At 38.8% G+C, this 23,916-nt stretch overlaps 1 protein-coding gene across 5 annotated transcripts; it reads right to left on the minus strand.

Annotated features, from left to right (window-relative positions):
• Positions 1-795: 795 nt before the first annotated feature.
• Positions 796-23,644, minus strand: LOC131225815 (uncharacterized). Of its 5 annotated transcripts, XM_058221406.1 has the most exons (4): positions 23,023-23,644; positions 22,693-22,785; positions 2,276-2,326; positions 1,347-1,536 (listed from the first exon to the last, which is right to left on the minus strand). In XM_058221406.1, the coding sequence occupies exons 1-4, from the start codon at positions 23,075-23,077 to the stop codon at positions 1,505-1,507; spliced, it is 231 nt and encodes a 76-aa protein (XP_058077389.1). In that variant the 5' UTR covers positions 23,078-23,644; the 3' UTR covers positions 1,347-1,504. The 5 variants fall into 5 exon arrangements, 1 of the variants encoding a protein (XP_058077389.1); XR_009161566.1 differs by lacking the exon at positions 2,276-2,326 and adding an exon at positions 796-1,260 and having other exon boundaries at positions 1,425-1,536; positions 22,693-23,644; XR_009161565.1 differs by adding an exon at positions 796-1,260 and having other exon boundaries at positions 1,425-2,326; positions 22,693-23,644.
• Between the last annotated feature and the right edge of the window lie 272 nt (positions 23,645-23,916).

A 23,916-nucleotide genomic window follows, 5' to 3' on the forward strand; every position in this document is an offset into this window, starting at 1 on the left:
TGCTAATTGACAAACCAGGGCACTTTCAGATTTCACTGCTTTACACACCAATGCATATCTCTGTCTCTGATAAAATCTATGACATGCTGATTAAACTACTATCCTTCATATACATTTTGGAGATATGCTTACCTATTCTGAAAGTATCCTATTAAGGACTGGATCTCTCCTATTACATTGATTCTCCCAGTTTCTTCAAGTTCAACTTTAGTCAATCAATCTAATATTGGTATATACTGACCTTTGCCAATGATTGACAAAAAGGGGGAGAATAAATCCCACTATTGAGGGTCAAATATTGCATATTACACCTCAGTTATTACCTGATTTTACACACATGATAATGCTTAACGTTCTATTTTAATCATGTTTTTATTGCAAGGTGAATTTAAGAGTTGGGACCGAAAAAGGATACTAAAACACTACTAGAAAACTGGGCATAGGCTACGGATTAAATTTGTAGCCATATACCTATGGCTGCGGTTTTCGTCCGTAACACGACCGTTGTCATAGGTGGTGAGCCAATAGGTCTGAAACTTATAGCTACGGATTTAATCCGTAGCCATAGATGACAATCACTACAGATATAATCCATAGCAACTATTTCTGTAGCCAAAAGTACCTACAGCTACAAATAGTATTTGTAGCTAAAAGTAGTGCTGGATCCGTAGCAATAAGTTGTCAGATTACTAGCTAGGGTTAATATCCGTAGCTATTGCCTACATTAAAAAAATTATAACAAAGCATTCATTCAATTACCACATGCATAATCATTTATTCATTCAATTACAATCATTCATTCAATTTCAATCCTTCATTCAATCAATTACAATTACAATTTCAATAATATTGAAAATACAAATCTTGGTGAGTCTGTGTGCACTCGCATATGTTACCATAGTGAATTAATCACCTGGTGAGGATTTCAGTCTATGATCGATTGCTCCTTGAATTTTAGCTTACACGAATATTCAGAATTTCCTTCTATTTGCATGGTACCATAGTGATCGCAATAGAGCTTTCCCATAATAAGGTTGTAAATGGAAGTTGTGACCTGAAGGAAAAAATAAAAAAGAAATACACATTTCAGCTTGAACCCTATGAGGAAACAAATGTTACTATTTTCATTCATGATTTTCATACCTTACACATTGTAAGTGAAGAATACAAAAACTGCACATGAATTGCCACAGCCTATGTTACCCAAACACTATGAACAGTACCAATCACCATGAGGAATGGTTGACAGTCCAACACAATCTATAGTAGGAAAATTTAAATGCAAAATAAAAAAGCAGCATTAGACTAATTACCAGTTGCCAGCAAAAAATAATTTGGAATGTCTAGACAGTGCAGGAGAAAATAATATTGGAGTTGAAAAAATACAACATCTGTGGAACTTCATGTCCTACTTGAAACCACACCTTTAACATCTCATTTTGGGCCGTGAGCAACTGATCTCACTGTTGAAGCTGCTCAATCGTCAGTTGGGCATCTAGTACTTCTACTTGCCGTTGATTGATTTCCTCAATGCAGCTATAAAAACAGAGCGCCCATATGAAACTAGTCCTAGAACTTCATTTTAAAATATCGCAATAAAGAAGACATGAATGCAAGATGTTATGTGGTAGAAGTGAATAGTTCCATGCACCAAAAATAATGTTCTTTAGGCACTGTAAATCCTTTTTTTTCTGCCAGAAAATGCAATTAAAAAAATAAAAATAAAATATTTGCTGCTTGGAGGAAATCCTTTTTTCACCATTAGGAGCCTTTACTGCAAAATGTTGTTTTGAAGCTCGCTTTGCTCTACTCTCCCATGGCTAATTACCATGATCTTTGCAACCATTTTGAATCCCATTACATAAACTTTCCAATGAGCTTTGGATTGTCATAAATCAACATTTGATTATGAAATTATGGTCGAAATGATCAGAGGCTTTACGTTAGTTCTCTATTAAATAGAATGGATGGGGACCAAAATGAGTAAACAAGATAATTTACAATGCTTAAATGAGTAAACTACAAACGTAGTTATTGTGATGCACTAAAACCTCAAGAGCAGGAAACAAAATTAGTTTCCTAGTAATTCATGAAAGCAGGTGGACTCCATAATATTCCACAAAAGAAAGAAAAAATAGGCAGTCCTTGGGCTTGAACATTCAAAGAAACCTTAATTAGAGTCTTAAAGTCTCATGAGTTTTGACAATGTGCATTAGAAAAGCAACAACACCCATTACATGGACTCTTTTTTTTTTTTTTGGTATAGCATGATTACCTCCGAATGACAAGAGAAAAATATGAGGGTATTTGAAATTTGAACTTATACCTGGGAAAGCAATATATATATATATATATATATATATAAACCATTCAATAAAGGAAATACCAAAATAGACATTCTAAAAGAGATTGACATGTTAACTAGAGAATGAGAGCAAGAAAAATTGCATCATTATTGAAAAGAAGATTGGAGTACATTAATGTGAGACATGCAGACCTTGTTGCGCAGCATGCCAACAACATAGTGAACTGAGATCCAATCTCCGGTCTCACCCACAAATGATAAACATGAAGAATTATAAACTAGAAAAAGAATCAAAGCATTCCAAACAAACCACAAGACAAGATATACGTGGAAAAACTCCAACAAGGGTAAAAAACCACGGATGCAAACTTCCACTATGAAGAAAAATGAAGATTATAAGGCAATATACTAACCTCTTCCCTTGGAAGTACAGAGAAAACCCTTTGCCCACATCTTGGAATAACTCTCATAATACCTAGAAAATCCCTAGGGACCCCTATTTATAGTTTAGGTAACTTCCCTTTCGCACCCTTGCGAAAACCGACTCAAAAATCTGTAGTCGCATCAAATCTGGAAACGAATCTGTGTAACCTCGACTGGTCGTCGAGCGGACCCTCAACTAGTCGAGCATGGGCCTCGACCGATCGAGTACTGTGGAACCAAAAAATCGATGCTCACTAGACTTTGAGTCGAGCCAGTCCACGATTGGTCGAGTGGGCCACTCGACCGGTCGAGCAGGGCACTCGACTAATCGAGCGACCGTCCAGATGTGACTCCACATCTCAACAATCTCCCACTTGGAGACATATCGCCATAAACCTTCAACTTCTTCATCCGGAGTGCACCACCTCCCCGTCTTTAAGCCTGAAGACCAATGAAAGCTGAACAAAGCTTCAACTTCTCCCGTGTGACCGCCTTGGTCAGCATATCCGCAGGATTCTCACTTGTATGGATCTTCTCTAGAGCAATTAATCTATCTTCCAGTAACAAACGTATAAAGTGATATCTGATGTTAATATGCTTGGTCCTTGAATGAAAGGCTGAATTCTTAGCCAAGTGTATTACACACTGACTGTCACTATACAGCTTGCAATTTGCTTGCATCTTACCCAACTCTTCCATGAAACCTTGCATCTACACCATCTCCTTGCATGCTTCTGTAGCTGCAACATATTCTGCTTTTGTCATATTGATAAATACTATCTTCTGTAACTGAGAGACCCAACTGACTGCAGCACTGTCCAGAGTAAAGACATAACCTGTAGTGCTTCTTCTACTATTGATATCTCCTGCCAAATCTGAATCTACGTAGCCTTGTAGCTTGATTTCAGATCCACCATAGCACAACCATATATCCACAGTACCTACTAGGTATCTGAGAATCCACTTCACAGCTTCCCAATGTTCCTTCCCGGGATTGTTCATGAATCTGCTAACAACTCCCACTACTTCAGCGATGTCTGGCCTTGTGCTCACCATAACATACATGAGACGCCCAATAGCTGACGCATATGGGACTTTAGCCATGTAGTCCCGTTCCTCCTGTGTCTTTGCACCTTGTTTCTTAGAAAGCTTGAAGTGGTTGGCTAATGGAGTGCTAACCAGCTTAGCACCTCCCATATTGAATCGATCAAGTACCTTGGCTATGTATTCTGTTAGTGAGAAAACTAATTTCTTGCTTTCCCTGTCACACTTTATCCTCATGCCTAGGATTTGTTTTGCAGCTCCTGAATCCTTTATTGCAAATTCTCTAGACAGTTGTCTTTTGAGATCTGAGATGTCCTTCATGCTTGAACCGGCCACAAGCATATCATCAATGTATAGAAGAAGGATGATGTATAACGTATCAAACTTCTTCAAATAGCAACAGTGGTCTGCATAACATCTCCTAAAACCGTTTCCCGACATGAAACTGTCGAACTTCTTGTATCACTGCCTCGGGGCCTACTTTAGGCCATATAGACTCTTCTTAAGTCTACACACTTTGTTTTCCTTTCCTGGTGCTACGTATCCTGTCGGCTAATGCATATATATCTCCTTTTCGAGGTCCCTATAAAGAAAGACTTTCTTAACATCTAGCTACTCTAGATATAAGTCCTCTGTAGCCACTATACTTAAGACTATGCGAATCGTAGACATTTTCACTACCGGTGAAAATATTTCAGTGAAATAGATACCTGCCTTTTATTGAAACCCTTTCACGACCAATCTGGCCTTGTACCTTTTCAAACCATCGTGGTCCACTTTCAGTCTGTAAACCCACTTGTTATGAAGAGCTTTCTTACCCTTGGGTAGAGTGACTAGCTCCCATGTATGATTAGACTCAAGAGAGTCCATCTCATCATCCATGGCCTGCTCCCACTTAACCCGTGTATCTGACTATAATGTCTCTTCAAAATACTCTGGTTCACCATTATCTGTTAGGAGCAGATAATGTAAGAAGGGTGAGTATCGGACCGTGGCTCTCCTCTCCCGAGTAGACCTCCTTACAACCAGTGTTTGTGGCTCTGCCTCATAATGCTCCTGTGCATGATCATCTTGTGGCGCTATAACACCTGTTTCCGGTAACTCTTTCAACTTTACGAATTCTTTCTCCTCGGCCTTATTTTTCTGCACACTATCCTTATACATCACTTTTTCATTGAAAACTACGTCCTTGCTTCTGATGATTTTCCTGTTTTCTACATCCCAAAACCTGTAGCCAAAATTATGCTGCCCAGTAGCCTATCAATATTGCACCTCCTGTACTTCGCATCTAGCTTGTTTCTGTGCTCTGCATCAATGTGAACATATGAAGTACAACCAAACACTTTGAGATGTGCAAGGTTCACTTCTTTCCCAGTCTACGTTTCTTCTGGTAGCCCACCATCCAATGGTGTTAAGGGACTTCTATTGATGAGATATGCGGTAATATTCACAGCATTTGCCTAAAAGGTCTTGGGCAATCCTGCATGTAACCTCATGCTCCTGGCGCGCTCAAGGATGGTCCTGTTAATACGCTCAACCACACCATTTTGCTGTGGTGTCCCTAGAACCGTTTTCTGATGTTTGATTCCATTTACTGCACAATATTCCTCAAATCTCTTATCACAGTATTCTCCCCCATTATCTGATCTGAGACATTTGACTGTTTTAGCTGTCTCATTTTCTACCATTACTTTCCACTTCTTAAATACATCAAATATATCATATTTGTACTTTAAGAAATAAAAACACAGTTTTCTACTAGAATCATCAATAAAAGAAATAAAATATCGTGAGCCACCAAGAGATAATACCTGTGCCGGCGTAACGCCCTAGATTTCGAGGGTCGAGCAAAACTCAACTCCCGAGATCCAGTATATCACTTATGCAACATGGATAATGATGTTTAAATATTGTCCATATTAATGCATTAAACATGAGTGGGATTATACTAAAACAACATATCTTACTCTAGAGATAATGTAATCTAACAAGCGGAAGTCTGAAATATATGTATTGAAATAGGTAAGTGGCTCACAGCCTCCAGAGTATGATAGTGTAACAGGGGTTTAATATATACGAAGTTTGTTTCAAAATATAAAAAATATCAAAATGCAGAGGTTTAACTAATCCATGCAAACCTGTAATCTCGTCGAATCAGTACAAGGTCTACATAGACCTGGCTGATAGCTGTACATAAGAGAATTCCTCCTCATCAATGAAGTCCACTCCAGCCGCATAGACTTTATCCTCGCCTGCATTTACAACAGAGTTTGGTTGGTTTTTTAAAATACCATCCCAGGGTGAGAGTGAGTGATCAACTCAGTGGTAGTATAAGGTAAAGGTTAACATGTTATCAATTCAATCAAGCAGTAATGTTAAAACAGTACATCAATCACTTCCTAATTACTCTTTTTAATGCAGGAATGATATGCAGTAATGATGTATGCCCTCGCACAAAGGTCCCTCACACGCGACTCCGACAACCAAGTTCACGCATGACAAACTCCCTAAAGGTGCAACTTCCTTGCTAAAGCACATGCAATGCGGTGCATGGTCATGTTAGCCAAGTACTTAATTAGGCTTATTCATACAACAGATTTGGAAAGCTAAGATACTTCCCTTTATATCAATGACCCAAATCGAAGGATCCATCTAGGGTCGTCAATCCTAATTAATCACATACGATAGGCAAGTTGTAGGGCATAACCCCTAGTATAAAACAGTCCATAGGAAAATTCATAGTTTATACTCGAAGTCAATACGGGAAGGCTCATCACCTTAGCATAGGCCGACAACTCGAACACGATGTCCCATACCACCATGCCCGGCTCATGAATTTGGGTTGCTCACTGGTCACTATGGGGAGGCTCATCACCCCAGCATAGGTCGATAGCTCGACCACGGTGTCCTATACCACCATGCGTGGCTCATGAGTCTTAGCGGATCGCTGTACCATGGTTGAAACAGGCTTTTACATTAGTAAGTGGTACCTTAGATTCAAGCAGTGATGTCCGTGCATGGTAAACACATAATAGGCCGATTGGTTTGTTTGACAAGTTCGATTGATACGAGCACATGTTGACTTAATCGGCATGGAGCGCATAAGCACCCCTTGTGGCCTAAACACTGTTGATAATCGTCGTGTGACTCGGATTCGTCGAGTTACCCAATGTGGCAAGATTAATTCCATCACCTGTACATGGACTGTTACCGATTGCCTGGGCTACGTTATAGCCCCAATCTTACTAAGATGCAATAGGTAGATACATGTTCTAATCATATCATCATTTAACAAGCAATCAAAATCAATTCCTCATTCAAGCATTTCGTCAAACACATTGAACATATTACATAACACTTGCATTTTATCCGTAAATCGTGCAGAGACAAATCATATTACATGAAGGAAACTATACATATGCATAAGGTAATTGAGAATCCCATCTTAATACTCTTAATAAATATAAATCATCAACATTTTCTCATTCAGACAATTTATTAAACACTTAGACTGCACTTCACCAAATATATAGACTAGGGTAGTTACAACACATATTTTAGCAAATACTTATACAAAGAGGTCAGCATACATATGACAACAATGAATCCTAGATTAGTAGGCATAGCAAACACAAATCATGTTTACATGTTCATTCAAACATTTCAACAAACACATAGGATGCATATTTATTCAACATAGTTCATACATGCGTAATACATCGAAATCGATGTGTCTAAGACGATATGGTAGCAATCAAGTCAGGCATAAATCATTAGCTGACATTGAAAGCATTGAAAACCATAACCTAAATGTTTATAGTCCACACCTTTCATCGGAATACTCGTTTCGAACTTGGTTCGAATCCTACGTTCCCGAAAATGGAATAACGGGTACCTAAATCACGAAATCTGTTAGCTAGGTTGACAAACAACTATTCTAGATCTTAACTACGATGTTAGGGTTTGGATTTCTTACCCAAATCGTAGTTGAAACAGGTTTAGTAGCGTAGTAGAAAGGTGAATTAGTGTGTGGAGTTGTGGGAAAGAATCCCAACAAGGATCTCCAAGAGTCCTTCTTCCTTCCTCTTTTCTCTCCTTCTCTCTCTCTCTCTCCCTCTTTCTCTCTCTCTCTCTCTCTCTCTCTCTCTCTCTCTCTCTCCCTTAGGGTTTTTAGGAAATTCATATGAGGGAGATAAGGGGTGGTTTAAGGGCTTTATATAGGCCCAGAACTGGTGTAAATGGCCCCAGGGCCATGGTATACTTGGTTTCTATCCAAAGGTCGACTGTTTCAAACGAATGGGGCTCATCGGGAGATCCATTACTACCTATGTCACAGGAAAAGTTCCCTGACAATGGATCGATGCCAAGATGTGAATTCAGCACATTTGGATAGGCCGATCAACCATGGAAGACCCGTGTCAGTTCAACGGTCATACATATTCGATCGGGGCCACAAGTATACGGATAAGAGTAGGAAAATTTCCTTTTCCTATGGGTGAAGTTTGGTTAGGAACTGACGGTCTGAAATCTTCAATTTCCCCTGTGAGTGAATGACCCAAATTACTTAAGTTCTGGTTCATTTTCTAAAGATATTCGCGTTTCTCACACACTTTACTTAGGGCTCAAGTTGTGCGTTTCTGGATACTATTTGGGCTCGATTCCCACAATGGTTGTCAAGCCCAATAAGACAGTTATAACCCTATAGTTTCACGGTCATCGGACTTTCGACCTACGGTCCAGGTCTGATACAAAGTTTCAATATGCTGCCTAGAGCAACAGGCTTTTGGGATTTTTCCTAGGTTTAAGTAGGGCTGAGTTAACGATTTTGATGGTTTTGGGTATGGCCATTTATATAAATAGTGGTTCAGCTAAATCCACTGATTAATTTAATTTAGTAGTTAATTAATTTCCATCTAAATTTCTATAGAATACAGTCCTTAAGGACTTCTGCCTAATGTGGTACTCGGGCCTTTATACGAATTTTTTCGAGACGTTACAATCTAAACCCCTTAAAGAAAAATTTCATTCTCGAAATTAGTACTTCTCGTACTCCTCGAGGATCTGAGGGTAGTTCTTACGGACTTCGACTTCTGTTTCCCATGTAGCCTCTTCCTCAGTGTGGTGAGTCCACAATACCTTCACGAGCAGTATCACTTTGCTGCGCAGCAATTGTTCCTTCCTATCGAGAATACGTATTGGTCGCAGTACATAGGTAGCATCTTCACTTAGATGTACTTGCTCCCATTTGATAATATGGGTAATGTCAGGAACACATTTCTTCAACATTGATACGTGGAACACGTTGTGCACACTCGTAAGTAGTGTGGGCAAAGCGAGGCGGTATGCCACCACACCCACTCGGTCTAGAATTTGGAATGGGACAATGAATCGCGGCGTGAGTTTCCCTTTCTTACCAAATTGAAGGACTCCCTTCATTGGAGAAGCATTCAGGAATACGTGGTCCCCAACTTCAGACTCTAACTATCTCCGTCTTGTATCAACATAACTTTTTTGTTTACTCTGGGCTGCAAGAAGTCGACGTCTAATAATATCAATCTTTTCTGAGGTTGCCCGAACCAAGTCTGGGCCAACTAGACTCTTCTCGCCAACTTCTGCCGAACAATGTGGAGCTTGACATGGGCGCCCATACAAAGCTTCGTAGGGAGCCATGCCAATGCTTGCTTGGTAGCTGTTATTATAAACAAACTCAGTATAGGGGAGACAGTCATCCCAACTGTCCTTAAAATTGAGCACCCACGCTTGCAACATATCTTCTAATATCTGATTTACCCGTTTCATCTGCCCATCAGTCTGCGGGTGGAACGCGGTACTGAACTTCAATTTCACTCCCATTGCTTCTTGGATTCGACTCTAGAAAATAGATGTGAATTGCGTGTCTCGATCCAACACAATCTCCAGAGGAACTCCATGCAGATGTACTATCTCTTTGATGTACAGCTTGGCTAAATCATTTACTGAGTTTGAAACTCTAATCGGGAGGAAATGATCCAATTTTGTCAATCGGTCCACAATCACACAAATGGAGTCATGCCCTTTCCTCATCTTCGGTAACCCAGAAATGAAATCTATAGATACGAAATCCTATTTCCACTCAGCTATGGGCATGGGCTGAAGTAAACCAGGAGGTCGGTGATGCTCGGCCTTGACCTGTTGGCACGTGAGACAATGGGACACATAATCTGCTATCTGGGCCTTCCTGTTGTCCCACCAGTACGAATGCTTCATGTCTCTATACATCTTCGTATTGCCCGAATGCATCGCCATCCTTGAGTTGTGAGCGGCTTCCAGGACTTCCTTTCTCAAGTCATGGAGATTCGGAACGCATAGGCGGCCGCAATATCTCAAACCTCCATCTAAGCCAATCCTCCATTTGGAGTCTTCACTGTCACTTGCGCGTTCTCTCATTTTCACTAACAATTCATCTTCTTTCTGAGCCACAATGATTCTGTCATCAATAAGTGGCTGTACGTGAATGTGTGCGACGCTCTCGAATGATCCTCCACTGTCAGCTTCTGTTCGAAATCCCGCACAAACTCTACCATATTCCATTCTTCTATCATCAGCGGAGCTACAAATTCTATTGTCTTCTTACAGATCAACGCATTGGCCACAAGGTTGGCCTTGCCAGGATGGTAGGAGACCTCAAACTTGAAGTCTTTCAAGGTTTCCATCCAACATTGTTGCCTCATGTTCAGGTCTCTCTGAGTAAAGATGGACTTGAGGCTTTTGTAGTCACAAAAGTGCTTGAACTCCTCTCCATAGAGGTAATGTCTCTAGCGCTTTAATGCGAAAATGACAACCGCTAGTTCCAGGTCGTGCGTGGGGTAATTTTCTTCATGCTTCCTCAACTGTCGGGAAGTGAAGTATAAGCGATCACCCTATCCTTCTGCATAAGTACACAACCCAAACCAACATGAGAGGCGTCGGTGTATATAGTATATTTGACCCCTTGCTCTGACAATACTAGCATGGGTGTGGACGTGAGCTTATCCTTTAATTCCTGAAAGGCCACTTCTACTTTCTCGTTCCAAGCAAACTTAAAATATTTCCATGTGAGTTGAGACCACGGTCGAGTTATCTTGAAAAAATCTTTGAAAAATCTGCGATAATAGCCTGTAAGTCCGAAGAAACTCCTCACTTCGGTAACTGAACCGAGTTGCTCCCAGTCTTGCACTGCGGTCACCTTAGCAAGGTCCACGACAATACCTTCCTTGGACACCACGTGTCCTAGAAACTTGACTTCTTCCTTTCAAAAGTCACAATTCCGGTACTAAGAAAATAATTGATTCTTCCTGAGAGTATTGAAGACTGCTCGCAGGTGTTCTTCATGATCTTTTCAACTCTTGGAGTATATCATAATGTCATCTATAAACATGGTGATGAATTGGTATAGATACAGCCGAAACACCCGGTTCATGAGGTCCATGAACATGGCCGACGTATTTGTAAGCCCAAATGGCATCACGAGGAACTTGTAGTGCCCAAAACTGGTTCTGAATGTTATTTTCTACACGTCTTCATTCCTGACACGCAACTGATGATATCCGGACTATAAGTCAATTTTAGAAAAATATTGTGCCCTTTCAACTGGTCGAACAGGTCATCTATCCTGGGCAGAGGATACTTGTTCTTAACAGTGATGTGATTCAGTTTACGATAATCAATAACAATCGTAGTGATCCGTCTTTCTTCTTTACAAACAACACAAGTACTCTCCAAGGAGATACGCTCGGTCGTATGAAACCTGAATCCAACAGATCATCAATCTGTCTCCTCAATTCCTCCATTTCACATGGAGGCATGCGATGCGTCGGTAAAGAGATAGGTGTCGCACCTGACACCAGGTCGATGGTAAAGTCGATCTCGCACCGAGGAGGTAGTTCAGGGATCGTCTTGAATACGTCCCAGAAATCCTAGACCACGGGTGTGTCCCCGAGTGACGGACCATGATGATCTTTCAATAAGGAAGCATAACAAAGGACTCGGAAGGGGCAACTGACCTGAATGGAGAAAGTGAAGGTCATGTTTTCAGGCCCATGTGCCGTCACCAGTCTGGTTTCACAGTCGATCTCTGCCTTTATTTCGGTAAGCCAATCTATGCCGAGGATGACGTCGTAATGATATATCATGGTGACAATCAAGTTAATGCACACCACCCTTCTTCCTAAGTCTACTGGGCAATTCTTACAAAGCTTAGTGGCATCTATAAAAGTTTCTGCTGCTACGATGACTCTCACCCCAACCATAAGGGTAGTGCTCAGCCCTAAACGCTTGACTATAGAGTATGCTATCATTGAATAGTGGACCTGGTGTCCACCAATAGAAAACCCGATGTACCTTGGATGTGGGCAGTGACTTCAAAGGCTAGTGGTGGCTAGCGATTGATCCTTTGGGTCTTGGTCTAAGAGAGTCCTTGTTTTAATTTATGTCCAAGGTAGGGGTTAATAAACATCTTAATATGCCTAAGGTCAAAGATCATCCTAAAATGGTTTCTAATAGTATAAAATTTTATATGTATATCACCCTTTCGATCTTATGACTAGTAGGTTATGAGTAGACTGCACTTCGGTTTCATTAGCTTCGAGAGGGAAGCAAGAATCGAGAATTCTAAAATATTTCAGAGGTTTCGAATGTTAGCAACATAAGGCTGTGGAAAAGGAAAAAGGAGGGACATCTCCTTACGCGGTAAGAACCTTAAATACACAAGAGAATTAAAAAAACTTTACTGTAGTTCACCTCTACCATGAGCTTACGGAGTATTAAATTATGAAACTCAATCCTACTCAAGGGTCCTAATTTAATTGCATAAAAATAACTTAAACAAAAATATACGTATAATCAAATTTAACTACAGGATGATTCCTAGTATGATTATAAATAATTCCTAAATAGATACCAAATGTGAAAATTTAATATGAAAAGATATGACTGGTCTATTGGCAATTCGAAGTTGTAGAAATTTTTAGTTTCAACCATTCTATTATTTATAACATATTTGTCAACTTTAATTACCATATTATTTTTATATTTTTTATAGAAATCTATTATTAAGCTTACTTTTATTTCACAAAATTTCATTTCATTCGAAGTTCTATAAAAATTATAAAAATTCGGGGAGTACTAGTTGTCCAAGACCAACGATTTTCTATATGATTTCATAATGTATTTATTCCTTGTAACATTTTCTATGGTTTCAGCTAGTGAAATATTTATAAAATTTTTATGGTGGTTTATCATTAAGTTTAAAGTCATCTCATAAAATTTCAGTTCATTTGGAGCTGTAGAAAAATTATTAAAATTCTAGAAGTTGGAAAATTGTCAAAGCATCCTAGATTTAACTATATTAAAATTTTTATTTTATTTTTCACTTATTGTTATATGAAACTAGACTTATTAAGCTTTAATTTGGCTTTTGAATCATCGAAATCGAAGTTATATTGAGGGAGATATAACTTTTTGAAGTTCATTGAAAAATGCAGAAAATTACATAAATTGGGCAGTGCGCCGCTGCTGCCGCGGCGCCCCGCTGTGGAGGCAGGCGGTGCCGCTACGCCTCCCTAGTGGTCCTGATGGTGGTTCTGCCACTCGATTTTTTAAATGAGTGTATCTTGTAAACCGGAATGAGTTATTTGACATGCAATATATGAATTTGGGATAGGAGAAGCTGATCTATCCAAATAAAATAGTTAGTTTATGAAATTCCATAATTTTAATGGTTAAAAGTCTATTTTATTTACATTCTTACTATTTATAGTAAATTTTAGTTTAATTATTGTTCTTCATTATTTAAACTTTAGGATTTGTGTCTAATATGAAAGTACCTAGAAAGATTTGAAGAATAAGGTGGTGGAAGGTGAAATTTTTGAAGGAGATCGGTTGAAAAGGGATGAAAATGGGTTGGGTCCATTTTTCGTGGTCCAATGCACGTGTATTCGCACCACCTAGATCCATCTTAGGTTTGAAATTCATCAACTAATGACTCAACCCATTGACTGACGGCCTTAAGGCGGCTTAAGTCAATTCACGTGGTCTAAAATATGTTGTGGACTAAACTACAACGTTTGGTTTCACTCATCGGTGAAGTTTGAGATCCTAATAAGGTTTCTTGATTCCATCGCCCCCTTCCTAAGTCAGAATGCACCAGAGTACATTGTGTTATCTATAACCTAGGCCCAGTTTAATCCAAATCATGCTCTGATACCAACTTGTAATGCTCCGGATTTTGAGGGTCGAGCAAAGCTCAACTCTTGAGATCCAGCACATCACTTATGCAACATGGATAAGGATGTTTAAATGTTGTCCATATTAATACATTAAACATGAGTGAGATTATACTAAAACATCATATCATACTCCAGAGATAATGTAATCTAGCAAGCAGAAGTCTGAAATATATGTATTAAAATATTTAAGCAGTTCATAGCCTCCAGAGTATGATAGTGTAACAGGGTTTAATATATACAAAGTTTGTTTCAAAATACACAAAATATCAAAATGTAGATATTCGACTAATCCATGTAACCCTGTAATCCCGTCGAATCAGTACAAGGTCTACATAGACTCGCCTGATAGCTGTACATAGGAGAATTCCTCCTCGTCAATGAAGTCCAATCTAGCCGCATAGACTTCATCCTCTCCTGCATCTACAACAGAGTCTGGTTGGTGTTTTAAAATACCATCCCAGGGTGGGAGTGAGTGATCAACTCAGTGGTACTATAAGGCAAAGGTTAACATGTTATCAATTCAATCAAGCGGTAATGATAAAATAGTACATCAATCACTTCCTAATTACTCTTGTTAATGTAGGAATGATATGCAGTAATGATGTATGCCCTCGCACAAAGATCCCTCACAAGCGACTCCGACAGCCAAGTTTGCGCATGACAAACTCCCTAAAGGTGCAACTTCCTCGCGAAAGCACATGTAATGTGGTGCATGGTCGTGTAAGCTAAGTACTTAATTAGGCTTATTCATACAATAGATTCGGGAAGCGAAGTACCTCTCTTTATATTAATGACCCAAACCGAAGGATCCAACTAGGGCCGTCAATCCTAGTTAATCACATATGATAGATAAGTTGTAGGGCATCACCCCTGGTATAAAGCAGTCGATAGAAAAATTCATAGTTTATACTCGTGGTCACTATGGGAAGGCTCGTCACCTTAGCATAGGTCAACAACTCGAACACGATGTCCCATACCACCATGCCCGGCTCATAAGTTTGGGTTACTCATTGGTCACTACGGGGAGACTCGTCACCCCAGCGTAGGCCAACAGCTCAACCACAGTGTCCTATACCACCATGCCCGGCTCATAAGTTTGAGTTACTCATTGGTCACTATGGGGAGACTCGTCACCCCAGCGTAGGCCGACAACTCAACCACGATGTCCCATACCACCATGCCCGGCTCATGAGTCTTAGCAGATCATGGTTCCATGGTTGAAACAGGCTTTTACATTGGTAAGTGGTACCTTAGATTCAAGTAGTGATGTCCATACATGGTAAACACACAATAGGCCGATTGGTTTTTTTGGCAAGTTCGATTAGTACGAGCACACGTTGACTTAATCAGCATGGATCGCATAAGCACCCCTTGTGGCCTAACCACTGTCGACAATCATCGTGCGACCCAGATTCGTTGAGTCACCCAATGTGGCGAGACTAATTCTACCACCTGTACATGGACTATTACCGATTGCTTGGGCTACGTTGTAGCCCCAATCTTACTCAGATGCAATAGGTAAATACATTTGCTAATCATATCATCATTTAACAAGAAATCCAAATCAATTCCTCATTCGAGCATTTCGTCAAACACATTAAACATATTACATAATGTAAGTGCCATAGTTTATAGCCCTTTGTGTTGTTAAATTTGTGGTGCCAAAGACACTACTATGAAGCTTGCATATATGAAGAACAAAGCTCTACTCAAGATCAGCTTTGATTAACAAGCACTGTTCATAAGTCAAGACTCGAGAAAGTGAGATTGTTCGACTAAATTAAAGAAGCTTTCAAGTTCAAACTCAAGATCTCAAGAAGCTTTCAAGTTCAATCTCAAGATCTTAAAAAGCTCTCAAGTTTAAACGACATCAAGACTTTAAGCTCTATTACTTTCAAAGTTAACTCGTCTCTAAAGTTTCAATGTCCTTACTTCACTATTGAGGTATGACTGACCTTAGGTTGACCTTTAGAGTAGGCCATTTTGGATACATAATTCATATGTTTTATATAAGTTAGTTTGGTCTGTTCTAAGACTAGTCCTGGACTTTGTTTGACTAGTCCTAGCACTGCTTCGACCTGTCTAAACATTTCCTATATTAGTCGTAAGTTTGTTACAAAAATTGAAAATTTTCTATTAGGCTTCGACTAGTCCTGGGGACTGTTCGACCAGTCGTAGGAACATTGTCGACTGCATCTTCGACCAGTCATAGACTTATGACTCAAAGAATAGCGTTGAAATTCAGCCACCTACGACTAGTTGAAGGGATCCTATGACCAGTCGAAGGAGACCTACGACCAGTTGAAGGAAACCTATGACTAGTCGTGAAACTGTCAAATCTTATAACGCCCGAATTTTCAAATATCTTTTGGTTCTACGAGTAGTAGTAGAGGTCCTTAGACCAGTCGAAGACGTGATTTATTCACCTATAAATAGAGCACGAATCTCAGAATAAATTAAGCAATTCAAGTTAATTTAATTCGACCTTCTGAGAGATAAGTCGGTGCTCCATATAAGCTAAGTGTGCATATTTAATATTCTCTTTCTTTAGCTTTGTTAATTGATTTTGTTTCTTGTAATATTCCAATCTAATCTGAAAAGAGGAATTGTTATTTTCCTTTTTCTGGAATCAAAATCAATTAGAGCTAGCCCTTTTGTTTTAATTTAAAATCTATTAGAACCTAGAACCATTATAAAGTGAGTATTGGACATTGAACTTTGACATTCAAATCTCTACTTCGACTTGGTTCTTTTGAGCTGCTACAACGAAAGAGAAAATTAGGTATTTTACAATTTGTGTAATTTACATTGTTTGGTTTTATTTCAGGTTAAGCCAGAAAAATCTCAAAGTTGTTGGTTATCTGAGGAGAGCCAGAAAACTCAGAAGCGAGGGTTTTTGAATTGTGTAAGCCCTTTGAAAAAGACACAATTGTAAAAGTTTTGGGTGAACCTATGAAAACCTATTTGATAGTGAATGCTAATATCACCTGTGTGAGGATATTAGGAGTGGAGTAACATTCTGTGTGGCTGTTGTTTAACAGTTGGTGAACACACAGGCGAACCACTATAATTCTTTGTGTTGTGGATGTGTGATTTATATTTCTTATCTTTTATCATTCAGAATTGTGGAATGTATGTGTGGATGTAAATGTTGTAAATTTTACATTTCAAGCACAGTGGGGAATGTTGTAATAATTTAGATTTACATTTCAACATTATATTTTTGCTATCTCTTTATTATGTTGAGCTTCAATTTCTCTATTTATTCTAGAAATAAGGTTGTCCTACCATAAACTTTGGTTTTTGGTGTAAGGTTGTCCTTAATATAATTTTTGTTTCTATTTCTCTATTTTAGGTTGCTTTCTATTCCTATACTATGATTGGTGTATAGTGCTATCTATTATTTGTTTCATATTCCGCAGTATTTAAATTTAATTTGGCATAGTCCTATTCACCCCCCCTAGGACATATAGCTTGGCCATTTCACATAACACTTGCATTTTATCCATAAATCCGTAGAGACAAATCAGATTACATGAAGGAAACTAAACATATGCATAAGGTAATTGAGAATCCCATCTTAATACTCTTAATAAATACAAATCATCAACATTTTGTCATTCAGACAATTTATCAAACACTTAGACTGAACTTCACCAAATATATAGAATAGGGTAGTTACAACATGTATTATAGAAAATCCTTATACAAAGAGGTCAGCATACATACGACAATAATGAATCCTGGATTAGTAGGCCTAGCAAACACAAATCATGTTTACATGTTCATTCAAACATTTCAACAAACACATAGGATGGATATTTATTCAACATAGTTATACATGTGTAATACATTAAAATCGATGTGTCTAAGACGATATGTAAGCAATCAAGTCAGATATAAATCATTAGCTGACATTGAAAGCATTGAAAACTATAACCTAAACATTTATAGTCCGCACCTTTCGTCGGAATACTCGTTTCGAACTTGGTTCGAATCATACGTTCCCGAAAATGGAATAACGGGCACTTAAATCACGAAATTCGTTAGTTAGGTTGACAAACAACTATTCTAGATCTTAACTACGGTGTTAGGGTTTGGATTTCTTACCCAAATCGTAGTTGAAACAGGTTGAGTAGCGTAGTAGAGAGGCGAATTAGTGTGTGGAGTTGTGGGAAAGAATCTCAACAAAGATCTCCAAGAATCCTTCTTCCTTCCTTCCTCTCTCTCTCTCTTAGGGTTTTGTATGAGGGAGAGAAGGGGTGGTTTAAGGGCTTTATATAGGTCCAGAACTGGTGTAAATGGCCCTAGGGCCATGATATACTTGGTTTTTATCCAAAGGGCAACTGTTTCGGACGAATGAGGTTCATCGGGAGGTCCATTACTCACCTACGTCACATGGTAAGTTCTCTGACAATGGATCTATGCTAGGATGTGAATTTATTGCGTTTGGATAGGCCGATCGACCGTGGAAGACCCGTGTCAGTTCAACGGTCGTACATATTCGATCGCGGCCACAAGTATATGGATAAGAGTAAGAAAATTTCCTTTTCCCATGGGTGAAGTTTGGTCAGGAACCGATGGTCTAAAATCTTTAATTTTGCCTGTGAGTGAATGACCCAAATTACTTAAGTTTTGGTTCATTTTCTAAAGATATTCGAGTTTCTCACACACTTTACTTAGGGCTCAAGTTGTGTGTTTCTGGATACTATTTGGGCTCAACTCCCGCGTTGGTTGTTAAGCCCAATAAGATGGTCATAACCCTATAGTTTCGCGGTCATCGGACTTTCGACATGCGGTACAGGTCTGATACGGAGTTTCAATATGCTCCCGAGAGTAATAGGCTTTTGGAATTTTTCCTAGGTTTTTTAATAGTGCTGAGTTAGCGATTTTGATAGTTTTGGGTCTTACCATTTGTATAAATAGTGGTTCAACTAAATCCACCGATTAATTTAGTTTAGTACTTAATTAATTTCCATCTAAATTTCTAAATAATACAGTCCTTAGGGACTTTTTCCTGAGGTGGTACTCTGGCCTTTGTATAGATTTTGCCAAGATGTTATAGTCAGTCCCCACACATCAGTGTGTACAAGATCCAACAGATGCGTCTTTAGAGTGCATCCTGTCTTCTTGAAACTTACCCTCTTCTGCTTGCCATACACGCAGTTCTTGTAGAATTTCAAGTCAATAGACTTCAGCCCTAGTAGCTTCCCTTTTGACAATAGCACTTTCATCCCATTTTCACTCATATGTCCCAACTTCTGATGCCATAACTGCACATTCACTCCAGTTGATGTGACTGGGTGTGAACTATACGATCCTAAAGTCACGTACAAAGTACCTTCCTTTTTGCCTCGAGATATCACCAAGGCACCTTTTGTGATCTTTCAGGAATCACTAGTGAATGTTGTCACATAACCGGTATCGGCCAACTGCCCCACTGAGATTAAGTTCCATTTCAAACTCAATACATGTCTGACATCATTCAATTTCAAAGTCGTTCCGTCTTTCTGATTGACATGAACGTCTCTCTTTCCAACATTACTGCACGGCTCATCATCACCCAGTTAGACTCTCCCAAAGTCACCTGATACATAATTACACAGAACTTCCTTACACAAAGTGGCATGAAATGAAGCACCTGAGTCTATGACCCAAGACTCATTCCTCACATCAAGAGACAAGATCAATGCCTCTGTGTCACTCTCCTCAGATAGATTTACTGAATCCTTCCCGACTTGAGAACTTTCTTCTTGTTTCTTGAGCACTCTTCAATTATGTTTCATGTGCCCCTTCTTCTCTTAATGCCAACACTCATCTTGCTCTTTCGGTCCCTTGGACTTCTTCATTGACTTAGAACGTCCATGTTTATTGCCTCATTTATTCAGCGATCTTCCTCTTCCTTCAATGTTTAGAGCATTCCCTGAATCCCCTGAAATTCCTGATGCATTTCTTCTAGATTCTTCTCTAAGAATTAGACAGGCCACATCATCAAATTTCAGCTTTGTCGACCCTAAAGAATTGCTTACAGTAATCACCAAACCATCCCAACTGTCTGGCAAACTGGACAAGATCAATAATGCCGTGACCTCATCCTCAAAAGCAATGCCAATGGATTCTAACTAGATCGTGACTGTATTGAACTCGTTTAGATGTTCAGCCATGCTCCCACCATCTGACATCTTCATGTTGAATAGCTGTTTCATAAGATGAACTTTGTTGGACGTTGAAGGTTTTTCATACATGGTGGCTAGGGCTTCCATTAATTCTTTTGTGGTTTTCATCTTGGATATATTGAAGGCAACACTCTTAAACAAAGAAAGTCAGATCATTCCTAAAGCCTTTCGATCCAGTAAAAACCATTCATCATCTGTCATCTTTTCTGGATTCTTCTCTTTTCTTCCTAGAGGAATATAGAGGTTCTCCTGATATAGATAATCCTCTATCTGCATCTTCCAGAAGGCAAAGTTTGAACCATCAAACTTCTCAATTCTAGTCTTCCATTCTTCTATCATTGCTCCCAATAGAACTAAAACCAATAGCTTTGATACAAGTTGTTGCACAGCACGCCAACAACGCAGTGAACCGAGATCTAATCTCCAGTCTCACCCACAAACGATAAACAAGAAGAAATATAAGCTAGAAAAAGAATCAAAGCATTCCAAACAAACCACAAGACAAGATATACATGGAAAAACCCTAACAAGGGTAAAAAACCACAGATGTTTTACATGATACATACTTTCACCATCCTGCTTCCTTTTTATTCTCTCATTGGTCGATTTAATATTGTTACCATTCAACATATCAAATTAGGTTTCTTTTGCCATAGGAGAAGTATGTATCATGTAAAAGACTCTTTTCAGTAACAGTAATGATGGTAGTAATGGCCACCGCCATTACCATTACGATACAGGACGTGACAGACTTATGGCCCCTTTTCTTGGGAAAACCAAAAAGCAAAATCGGCCCATAGTGGGCCATAAACAGCCCTGTCATGCATAAAGGTGTCCACTGTTACTGTTACAGGCTGCTACAGCTGTTACATAACCATTTTTGCACAATATGGTTCCATCACCTGAAAATCAGGTGGCCTGGTCATCACTGAGAAGTTAGGACAACTCTATAGGTTGGATGTGGACCATAGGTCAGGTACCTTCTCACTGATTTTTTTTTTTTTTTTGTCCTTACTTTGCACGCATGTGGCTGACCTAAAGACTAGACTAACAGATTTTTGGAACACATGTGATGAATGACGAGGATTTTGCACATGTGAGACAGATGAGGTCTGTGAGAGAGTAGGTTCCAAAATCCTACTATCAAAGAGGCATCACTCTTTTCATCACCAAGACACCATTTTCTTTCTTAACGTCATGTGGAATCTCTAGAGTAGGTTCCAGAATTCTACTTTTAGGAGAGCCATCAAACTTTTCGCTACCAAGAAGGGTATTTGCTTATTTAAACATCATATGGACCATGTAACGAAGCTACAATATCAATTTAGATAATGTATGGGATCAGCAAGTGCATTTTTTACCATTGGGGTGAATTGACCAAAGTATCCTTGAGAATATATTGAGTGACATGTCTGCTTAATCCAATTTTGTGGACAGCACGAAATGAACGTTGAGGCTAGATGTTGGACAGTTTGTATTGGGGTACATATACATTGTGTTTAGAGAGTGCATATGCGTACGAATAATCATACTCTGCCAACATGAAATGACTCCCTCGTAAGTATAGAACTTCTCTAGAATGAGGTAAGTGTTTGGAAATGAAACAACCCTGGGTGTTCAGGAAAGAAGCACCTATAGGGTTTCATTTTCAGTAGACGTTCCTTAGTTGAGTGTGGAATTGTTTTTAAATAATAAATTTAGTGTTAAGTATCAGACGTGTACAACCTTAATACATATTTTATGAGAAATATTAGAGAAAGTTTCAAGTTAAAATAGTGAATTGACAATCTGAGAAAATTATGGTGAAACAAGCACACAAAGAAAGAGCAAGTGGTTGAATTTGAATGAGCTATTGTCAAAATCAGAAGCCCAAGGACCAAGAACATGGTTCAATCTAAACTTAATTATGAAAAGTACAACAAAAAAAGAGGAAGAAGCACACAAAAATAAACAAATAAATGAAAATCAACCATTACCAACATGTAGAAGATATTTACAAAAAGAAAACATAAAATCTCTAAGCAATGCCTCAACTAATTTTGGTAGCAAATGCAAAACCAACGCCACATATAGCAGCAACTCAAATTGGATTCAAATACAGATTGGCACGAAACAATACATGATAATCAACGAATCACGTAGCACAAACTATTGAAGCTAAGATCAATCGCAAATCAATGAAAATAAATCCTGCTCACACCAAAAGGGGGTAGTTCTCGAGGGGATCACTAAAGGAAGATTCAAGAATTCCTATGTGGTAAACTAAATTAACAGGTGAATTTCTTTCTCCCAGATCATCACATCACATGCTAAAGATCCTGGCTGCTCGTGAAAAAAAGATATAAAATTCATCTTTCCAACATAAACAAGTAACAAAATTCAAATCAAAAGCAAGTTTGTTGCAAGACCACTTTCAAAGTACATCAATATTTGATGAGTACACTCCCAACAAATATTCCAATCACTAAACAAATTTGTAAAAGAGATTGGTGAATAATACCTGGCAAGTTTCTTGGTTTTCTCAACGGAACAAACTTTGCACCAAATGCTAACGCAATTGGAGGACCAAATATAAAGCCCCTAGCCTCAACTCCTATAAGCATACCAAATTCAATATCAAATCCATTGAATTAAGCACCTTCATAAGTATAAGCATAAAAAGGGACAAACAAACAACAACAAAAAATATTGCATTGATAAGAAAATTCATGTTAAATTTAAAAAACGAAAAAAAGAACATTGTGCATATAATGCTAGCTAATTAAAAGAAACAGAACAATTACATGTTGAAAAAAAAAGTGCATACAAGATAATTGTCAATGTGATCTACCTTCAGATCCATGTAGAAGTGCAACAAACAAAACATCCCGTAATAATCTTGTCATGCATCTCCAAGAATGTATTATGGAGCACTAGGTGATCTAAACTACTGATATGGCGGAACAGCTTCCAGACTGCTGATTTGGTGGAACAGCACCGTGGATAGGAAGATGAACACTAATAGACTTTGTAATTTAAAAACCTGCTAACCACTCAACTGATTGCAGGAAATTTTACAAGAAAAAGTAATACTTAGCCAAAAATGAAAAAAATTCTTTCTATAGAGGCATGATTTATAGAAAGAAACAAGGATGTGCTCCAAAGTCCAAATCCAGAGAAATGAACAGGCTTTCATGGTACAAGCGGCCAACCAGTAATAGGAACTGTTGATACGATGGAGTGAAGCTAAAGGTCAAGATCATGTTACAAAATTCTGACCATCCAGTTTGAGTATCACCAGGGGAATGCAGTTGTTTGTTGCTCTCCTCACCAGATCAACAGCCACAATCATTACAATGCTTTCCTCGTTTACCATGAGGAAAGTGCATAGGACTAGTGTGATGCCAGCTGCAAAATAGTATTGTACAAATATGTTTTATACAATGATGATGTGAAGTCACCAGCAACTTGGATTGTATGTGACGAGGAACTACGTGATGTCACATGTTATGATTCCTCGGAGGGAAGTTCAAGATCATATGTCATGCCCCAAATTCGAAAACCGGGTTCACAAAATTCCTGATTGCCGAATCCGGCGCTGAAAGCTTCCATAGTACTCCATTCTTGGTTCCCGGCACCCATACACCAGGTTCCGATCCTGGGATTCTAAAAGGAGGATTTCAAACATGATTTTGATTCGGTATAAGCATAACCATAAGCATAACCCACGAACAATAACCATAAG

The sequence above is a fragment of the Magnolia sinica genome, chromosome 14 (assembly GCF_029962835.1).
Source record: "Magnolia sinica isolate HGM2019 chromosome 14, MsV1, whole genome shotgun sequence".
NCBI classification, from domain to species: domain Eukaryota; kingdom Viridiplantae; phylum Streptophyta; class Magnoliopsida; order Magnoliales; family Magnoliaceae; genus Magnolia; species Magnolia sinica.

Excerpts from the sequence above, each read along its gene's own strand:
- LOC131225815 (XM_058221406.1), bottom strand. The coding sequence starts at position 23,077 with ATGACAAGATTATTACGGGATGTTTTGTTTGTTGCACTTCTACATGGA. Across the intron at positions 2,327-22,692 it reads AAAACCAAGAAACTTGCCAG|GTATAAGTTCAAATTTCAAA; the intron begins GTATTATTCACC and ends TTGCTTTCCCAG. Across the intron at positions 1,537-2,275 it reads TTTTCTCTTGTCATTCGGAG|CTGCATTGAGGAAATCAATC; the intron begins GTAATCATGCTA and ends CTGTTTTTATAG.